General features: G+C 39.1%; 1 protein-coding gene across 2 annotated transcripts in view; it reads left to right on the top strand.

Moving 5' to 3' along the window:
• f3a (coagulation factor IIIa) overlaps nucleotides 1-6,642 on the top strand; it is a 12,354-nt gene extending 5,712 nt beyond the window's left edge. Inside the window, exons 4-7 of one of the 2 annotated variants that reach the window (XM_034861925.1) lie at nucleotides 984-1,165; nucleotides 1,258-1,429; nucleotides 5,284-5,460; nucleotides 6,074-6,642. In XM_034861925.1, the coding sequence (XP_034717816.1) occupies nucleotides 984-1,165; nucleotides 1,258-1,429; nucleotides 5,284-5,429 (500 nt within the window). In that variant the 3' untranslated portion in view covers nucleotides 5,430-5,460; nucleotides 6,074-6,642. The remainder of the gene's footprint in view (nucleotides 1-983; nucleotides 1,166-1,257; nucleotides 1,430-5,283; nucleotides 5,461-6,073) is intronic. The other variant, XM_034861926.1, reaches the window with a different exon arrangement.
• Nucleotides 6,643-9,359: the final 2,717 nt, after the last annotated feature.

Genomic DNA, 9,359 nt, shown 5'->3' with positions numbered 1-9,359 from the left:
CCACTAAGGTCTATATAAAAGAGACTTCAGATACAGGATTAGGGGACCACTAAGGTCTATATCAAAGAGACTTCAGATGTTATTAGTGGACCACTAAGGTCTATATAAAAGCATCCAAAGAGCACCATGTCATGGGACCTATCATATCACATCGTATTTTTCTCATTTCTACACATTGTTTAGACACAAGTGTGCAACAGCCAGTGACGACCAGTGTTATCCCTTCACATTTAACGTTTTAAAGGCTTATTCCAGTTTGTTATATCCTATGTCTTGTGTAGGCCACAATCTCTTTTAATAATCAATAAGTTAATTGCTTTATGGAGCCCCTCCCCCCCTCATCGCTCCGTATGGATGAGCCTTGGGAAAAAGGTGACCTCACTAAAAAGAAGTCAAGAAGGTCAAGAAACACGAGCAGTCAGACGACTCAAAGAAAACAAAGGAAAACAGCCAAGTTTTTACCCAAACTGTCATAAATATCCGTCAAGTTTTCAGACCTCATTTATGCTTGAACTTTGACCTGCTGTTTCAAAGGTGGATTTAAAGTATATCGGTATTTATTGGCATAGCTAACATCACAAGGAGACCACATGAACTGGGATTGGTCAGCTCGGACTGCTTGGTTTTCTATGCAAGTTGAAGAAAGCGTCAGTAAAGTAACTGGAAACTGTCGCTCTGTGGGGGCGAAGGAAGACTGTTAACAGCCATGGAGACACAGTTATCTGCACATAAAAAACTGCTGTTCTATAATTGACTACAGTTGAGAGGGGAAGAAACAGTTTATACGGAGTGTGGGTTTGGTCCAGATGGGCCGCAGCTTCCTGCCAGAGGGGAGGGGTTCAGACAGTTTGTGTTTGGGGGTGAGAGGGGTCGGCTACAATCGTCACCATCCCATTTATCTTTGTATTGAGAGATGCATGCACCGATGAACTCTCTGTCTGCCGGCATACAAACCTCTGACCCCGTTGTCCCATCCTCCATAGCTGACATAGGCAGACCTGACTTCAAGCTGGAGGTAAGCGAAGACAGAAAGAAGACCACCCTGTACGTGACCGACCCGCTCACCGCCTTGTTCAAAGACGGCCGCCAGCTGAACATCAGGGACGTCTTCTCCGATCAGCTGCACTATAAAGTCACCTATGGGAAAAATAAGAGCTCCGGAAAGGTGAGTAACAGCACACGTTGCAATGGCGGCTCTCAAACCCACACGAATACGACGACATGAACTACATGCTTCCCTTCTGGGTTTGTCGGCAGAAAGTGTACACCTCTAAGACCAATGTGATAGAGCTGAGTGATCTGGACCGAGGGCAGAGCTACTGCTTCAACGTCCAGGCTTACATCCCCAGCCGCAGCAACACGGACAAGCAGCTGGGAAAGATGAGCCAGACGCAGTGCTCCAACTACGACAACCAGTCCATCTTTGAAGGTGAGGGGTCCTGCTTCTTATTAGGCATTGGGTCGGTTACCCGGTTCATGTTATACAGCGGTATACAGACTACATCCACAAACTTCCACTTCCGCCTCCTAGTACGGGGAGTTTCAAAATAAAATACATTCTTGTTTTTTTTTTACCCAGAAATGTCAAAATAATACATCTAAAGCTGCATTACCGTGAAACTGTGTTATAAGGTTATTAGCGTCAGAGGCTCATACCGGCCCGTTTGCCAAGTTCTTATAGAGGCTGCAAACGGGAAAACTGTGGACAGGAAGTTATTCAGTTACGCCCTACTTCAGTGCACAAACTGTCCCAACATGAGATATACAAGTTAAAACCGGTGTAAATATCACAGTACTGACTCACCAGCTGTTTGCCAGGTACTGCTACGGCAAAAGACAGCAACACTAAAGTGCTGAAACTCCATGGTTTTATTCATGATGTATTTGTAGACTAAAGGAACTTCTACACCGAGTCGGAAGCTAAGTGTGAGATATTTGCAGGAAATTCCTTGTGTTTCGAGTGCTTCTCGCACACCACTGATGTCTTTTAAAGTTAGACTGGGCAATGGATGAAAAAAACATGCACATTTATTACTTAGAAAAGCACTGAAGTTAGCTTTGACTTTATGCATCTTAATGGAATTAAAACGCAATGTGTTCAAATGCTGATAGCCTTGGATTTTTGGCATTGTAGTGTGTGTGTGTGTGTGTGTGTGTGTACGCGCACACGTGTGAGGGAGCAGCTTAATAACAGCAGTCAAGCTAAAGCTACCTACCCTGGATAAATAAAACGGTTGGCTGGTTTGTTTTGTGTGTCTCTTGTGTTATGAGTATATGAACAGGACCATAGTGGTGTTCAGCTGGCTCTGAGCCACGTGTCAAACTTGAGGAACGCAGGACAAATTTGTACCCTCGCAGACTTTGATCCAGTCCGCATATCAATATAGGATCTCAGTGAATTTTTTGTCACTTTTGCCCGTGCTTTTTTCGGCGTTAAACTGGGCCAACAATAAGGTGTAGGACAGCCTAAAGCCTATATACTTTTTTTTGCATTGAATACTAAGCTATGGTGTGGCATGGTGGCCCAGTGGATCACACTGTGGCCTCACAACAAGGAGGATAGAGCAGAATGCCTTTTGTTGTCACTATACACATGTACAACAAGATTAAAAGCAAATCGTTTTCCAGTGCCAACATGTAACATGTACGTAACATAAACATAGCAAATTGGGAAAAAATATGATCTTGAATCTGTGTGGAGTCTGTGTGTTCTCTGTGTGTTCTCTCCATGTTTGCATGGGTTTTTCATCCGAAACATGTTGAGTGGGTTCAGTAGGCCAGTTAGACTGTCATCAGTGGGAATTTACAGTATATTTGCCAATAATATGTTGGTATTATGTACTGTATTTATTTTAAAAAAACTTTAAAAAATTAAAAAATAATTTGGTGGCCACCCTGCAGTGGCTCTGAGGACCCCCTAGGGCCCTGATGAAGACCTTTGCTCTACATGAAATCTTTTTGCTTAAGACAGAGTGACCGGTCCCTGTAACAAGATTAGGCTGGAGCTGAGCTTTATATCACCTTGGTTTGAAGCTGTAACTGAGTTACTGATGTCAGACTAACGGAGGTCACGTGATGGATGGTCAAGCAGCAGATTAGATTTCCATCTTTGCCCCGAGACGGACGGATCGATGAGGGATACTTGTTTTCTGCTCTCAGAACCAGGACAGAGGTTGTGATTTCTTAAAGAGACAGATTATTTCTGGAAATCATACAGCACCCTCTTGTGACAGCAATGCACAATTCTATCTGTGGTATATTCCTGGAAGTGCCTCCTGGGTGGTTATCAAGAATTCAGCACGCGCACACGCAAACACACACACAATGGGAAGTTGGGATGAAGCTGTGACTAATGTCTCTTTGTTCGGATTATAAGAAATGTGGGTTGGTTGTGTGTGTGTGTGTGTGTGTGTGTGTGTGTGTGTGTGTGTGTGTGTGTGTGTGGCAGTTAAATCAGCTACTGTCCATTGCTGACCTGCCTGAAACAATGTGTATAAGGACTGCATGACATGAGGAAATTATGCGATAACATTGAGTATCGTGATAAAGATATTTATTAATAAACAGGTATTAAATGCTACTAAGTTAATACTACTAAGTTGAATATAAAAAGAAACACTAAAAAAAGAAGGACTTACATTTTAAAGCTGTGTGAAAGTGGCAGGCCAAGTCTTGTTGTCCTTGGGTCAAATTTGATCTGAAATATGGGTTTCTTTTTAATCAAATCACCACAAAAATGGATTGGTTTCCATACAACGCTCTTTGCAAATGCAATTGATCACTTTCATTCCTGACTAAACTCATCTGTACGTTCCTTTGATCTTAACTATTAGTCAAAATAATTCATAATTTCAGCTTTTTGTTTTCCTCAAATATTAGGTATAATGGTATATAAATGAGGGTTATTGATCATGAATTCCAAAAAGTAGAGTACAACTAGTGGTAGTAAGGTGGTGTTAGTGAAAACTAAAAAGAAAAGTCTGAAAAAGGGCAGAAAATGTCAAATCTTTGTGAGTTTTGGACCCCGGGGGAACAATACGAGGGTTAAAAACAACAGTCAAGCTCAAGCTATCGACATATATAAACAGGATCCTAGTGGTGTTCAGCTGGCTCCGGGCTGCAGAACGGACAGCGTTTAAAAGAAGACATTAGGCGACGCAGCTGTCGGCTTTTGTCAAAGCTTAGATGGGGTTGGTCTGTATGTTCCAAACACTGACCTTATAAGGTAACTTTGGTTATTTTTCAACCTGGACCATTTTTTTCCTTGTTTTTTTTGTGTCTAAGAGACTGATTGGAGCAACAATTTTTGAAATCAGCCCAGCATAAAGTAAGACTGCTGCCAGTAAGACAACTCCTACACTCACTCGAATAGTTTAGAGTTTAGAGCAAGACATCTCGGCAGCCACAGGACCGATTGTGTTTAAATTTAATATGCCTATTCTTAGTCATTCATTCAATTTTCAATTCAATTTGATTTATATAGCGCCGAATAACAACAACAGTTATCGCACATAAAAGATAAAACATAAAAGAGCAGGTCTAGACCGTACTCTGTGATGTTATTTACAGAAACCCAACAGTTCCCACCAAGAGCAAGCACTAGGCCACAGAGGCAATGGCTCAGGGTGGGCTCAAGGTGGGCTCAGGGTGGGCGGTCAAGAGACTACTTACACAAGCGAAGTATTTCAATCTAATGACATTTTTTTTAGCATATTCATCTTTATTATCTCTATTTAAACTCTTTGGCAAGCCAGACTGTTACTATTAACACACTGACATTGACTCAGTCCATAGTACCACACACACACACACACACACACACACACACACACAACACAGTCCTGCTGCCACTAATACTCACTAATACTCTATACTCTATAAATCCGCCACTGAAAATAGTCCCCAACAAATTCCCTCCTGTTTAAGTAATGTTTGATAAAAAACGACTGAGCTTTTTTTGAAAAATTTATATATTGGGAGCTGTTTTTTTTTAGATTTGGGGGTGAGCTGCTGACGTAGGCCGTAGGTCTACATTCTCTACAACCTCTTGATGTAAAGTAAATCTCTTTAACGCCTCCTGTTGTACTCGGGTCAAATTTGACTCATTTTCAAAAAGTTTCTACAGCAGAAATGTGGGTTTCCTTTAACCGAAATGTCAAAAACAATACAGTGGATGGTTCCATGCAACGCTCTTCTTTTAAACTTTGACCCAGAAAAAAAAAAAAAAACTTAAAAGTTGCATGGTGGAGGGTTAACGCGGCGTCTTGTTTTTGTGTTCCACAGTGTATTCGGTGGGCGTAGTCGCTGCGGCCATCTTCCTCGTCCTGCTGCTGATAGGCATCGCCATCGCCGTCACCGTGGTCTGCTGCAAGCGCAGGAACAAAGCTCTGACGAGTGGGAAAGAAGGAATGCCACTACGCGATGTATAGCCAGACACACACAGACAGACAGACAGACAGAGCTGGACTCGGGCCCACAAGGAGAGCAGGAGGCCAGGGTTGTGTCCGAAATTCCATACCAACATGCTATTTAGTCGGCTAAAACAGTATATGGGATTTTTTTAGAGTGTCCAACATTTTTGTATGAAACCAATAGGATGTGAACTGCAAACTACTTCCAGTAAAATATAACAGTATTCTGGTTTATATCAGAGAATGTTTTCAGAGAATGGTTTCAGTTCCACTCTGGTTCCATATGATTTGTGGTTAAGGGGCGAGAGCAGAATGAATGGAGGACTATGGAGCTATAACCCTCAAAATCCAATTTTCTCACAGTATCCTTTTAACACACTGTGCTGACCAATCAGCGTTCATTAGCAGAATGCTAGCGCGTTATGGGCAACAACAACTCAACCTGTGAGAAATTGAAAGGACGTAAGTACTCGTTCATTCGACTTTCGACTCATTATCCATGTTGAACTTGCAAAAACCACAATCAAATCTGAGATTTCGCAACGACCACCAGGAGAAAGAGACGACTGCATGACAAACCATTCCAACGTACCTCTCTAATGCCAAGGAGAATCTCAGGAAGGGACGTTGAAAATGACATCTTATTGCTACCGAAAAGATAGTTGTATTTTTACACAAAAGTGTGTTTAACGTTAGTATACATATTGAGTATGTAGTGCAGAGGATGAGATTTTGGACGCAACCCAGTTCTAGTCCAACATTCCTCAGCCAAACACTGGAATCAAATGCTTTCTTTAGTTTCTGTGAAACTGCCTCTGAATATCTGAATATTCTTTATCATTTCATGCTGCAGAAAAAAAAAGAGTCTTTAGGAAAACACTGTTTGAACACTCCTGCTGTACACACTAGTCATGTTTCTGAAGCTGTAATATTCCACACTTTGTCTTTTTATATATTCGGTGAGTGGTACCTCTTCTGACTGTAATAATCACTACCATTTATTTATTTATTTCATTTTAGTATTATTACTTGAAATGATTTGTTTTTTGGGAGACTGGTAAATCAACACCCTTGTGTATATTATTTTTGTAACTGATGCTTAATTTATTGGGTTTGAGATTAACATCTTTGTAGGATGTATGATGTCATGATTTAGCTATTTTATACTTCAGATTGTTGCAGATCATTTTATGTGGTAAAATGTTGAAGAAATAAATATTTAACAGAACACAATAAAGTTGAATATTTCCTATTTTTACTGTAAGTATTGTAAACCCTTGTGTCCCGTTGACCAGGTAATTTTACCTGGTCAACAATAATTAAAAAATAAAAAAACAATAATTTTTGTTGTCATCACTTTTTTAAACTATTACCGACTTTTGAAGCTTTAAGTTTTTAATCACTTTTCCCGACGTTTTTATAAAAAAAAAAAAAAAGAATTCCAATGTTAAAAAATTGAACAAAACACTCAAATACAATGACAGTAGTGAACTGATCATTTATTTTACTTATGACAAGCATTGTATGGAACATCCATGTTTTATCTTTGACAATTTGGTTCATCAAATCCTATCTTATACTACTTTCTTTTGGTAAGGATTTTCACCAAACCCATAAAAAAAAAAAAAAAAAAAAAAAAAACACATATAGGGCTTGACAAAACTATCAATATTTGACCAATTATCTGTACTTTAAAATAACATGAATTGAAAACATGATCGTGTTTAACTGTTTAATTTCATCATAGATATCACCAGCGGTGGAAGTAGTATTCAGAACTTTTACTTCATCAAAAGTACTAATACCACACTGTTAAAATAGTGTTACAAGTAAAAGTCCTGCATTGGAAATGTTACTTAAGATGAAGTATGTAAGTCTCATCAGGAAAATACACTTACAGTATTAAAAGTAAAACTACTCCATGCAGAAAAATCCCCCCATTGTAGAAAGTGAAAGGGATCCTAACAGTTGTGTTTAACGGTATAATAATCTCAGCTGGACTTGTAGGCCGTTATATTGTCGAGTAGTTTAATTTATAATAAAACATCAGATTTTATAAACTACATGTGTTGTGTGTAGGAATCTTAACGTGTGAAGAAACTAAAGCTGTCAGATGAATGCAGTGGAGTAAAAAGTACATTATTTCTCTCTGAGATGTAGCGGAGTAGAAGTAGAAAGTGGCGTGAAAAGAAAAGACTCAAGTAAAGTACAAGTCTCTCAAAATTTGTACTTAAGTACAGTACTGATACAATCCAATATGAGTGTCACAACAGCCTCCAATACTGCCTAAGATGCTGTATTCATTGTTTGCATTTCATTGTTTCACAAAATGTTTAACCCTTGTGTTGTCTTCCCGTCAACCCTGAAAAAAAAAAAAAAAATACGTTTTTGGTCACTTTTTTCCCAACATTTAAAAAAAAAAAACATTTTCAATGTTGGGGGTGCTTTTTTTAAATATTTTTGCCAAAGTTCTTTGATATTTATTTTGTTGACATTTTCAGCGCTTATTGCGATGGCCCATTTTTTGTTTCAAAAAACAGAAAAAAAGCTGAAACGGGTCAAATTTGACGCAAGGACATGAGGGTTAACCTGAGCCACACCGAACAACAAACAATAGAAATCATATCATACAGGGATAGTGCTATACAGGTGGTAAAACATAATAAAATACATGACACACTGGTATGGGGTCGGTCCTTGGTATTGGTATGAGCAAAAATTGGTATGAACCATTTCTACTTTTAACAGTTTTTTTACAGTGATGTATTGGTACTTTCACTTAAGTAAAGGATACAAATCCTTCTTCCGATATGTGTGAAGTCTAGGTTCACCCACTCAATCACACACACACACTAGAAAGAAAGACTTTTTTTTTCATTACAGGTTATAATTTTAATGCAGAGTGAGATCATTACAGCTCCATATAAAACCATGGTTACAGCTGAGGTTGCCGCTTCACAAAATAAAGTTACAGTAGATCAGAGCGAGAGAACAGAGAGGTGGGAGTAATGGCGGAGGGGCTGGGGAAGGATTTTGTCTGCATATTCATCTACCAGTGACCAACAGACCAAAGCCATCATTGCACTTTAGGCCCAGTCCCCAGCTTCAGAACAGAATGCTTCAAAATCCAAGAAAACCTTTGAATCCCACCTCCCTAGTACATTTTTAACCAAATTCCATAAACGGAAAAAAGGTTAATAACACTATTATAATTACAAGAAAAGGCCTAATATTTATATTAATTTTTCATCTGATCAGTGATTTCAGATAACATAATCAACAAGCCGGTTGGAAGAATGGATATTCTATATGGATGGATGATACACATTCAGTTTTTCATGTGTTGCATTTCCTTTGCGAGTGCCTTCTGTTTCATGAACTACAGGTATATCCCAACAACTACAAGCATACAGCTTTTATCTAAAAACGGATGTTTGTCAAAATCCATTACATTACCTGTTCGAATTGAAAATAAACTTCCCTATCTATTAGAGCTTTCTGGCCATGTATACTTCTTAAAATGACTTGGATCATTATTCAGTCAATTACTTTGTAGCTAAAAGCCCAGTCAGATCCGGAGTGGCACTGCAACATCAATTCATTAGAGCAAGGTTTTATATCGATGAAGCAACATGGTAAAAGGGTTACTTCAGATCTTTTTTAAGATGTGCTTTTTTTAAAGTCCCACCTAAAAATAAATAAATATCAGTGTTAGTAAACACTATTTTTAGAATACTTTCGCCACTTTACCTAGCCGTTAAAAAGCCATTTCCGACAGGAACTGAAGCTGTATCCCTCTATCTCTGTTCTAACTCACCAGACACCATCCAATGACAACATTCAAAATATAGTCTACACCAGTGTTGTAGTCGAGACCACCTAAACTGAGACCAAGTCATCACCAAGACCAGATTGTATTGAGAACAAAACATTACCAGGTCTTTCAGG

Source organism: Etheostoma cragini, chromosome 22 (genome assembly GCF_013103735.1).
Source record: "Etheostoma cragini isolate CJK2018 chromosome 22, CSU_Ecrag_1.0, whole genome shotgun sequence".
NCBI lineage: Eukaryota > Metazoa > Chordata > Actinopteri > Perciformes > Percidae > Etheostoma > Etheostoma cragini.
The sequence above is the reverse complement of the archived record's forward strand: the minus strand, read 5'-3'. Positions and strand labels throughout refer to the sequence as shown.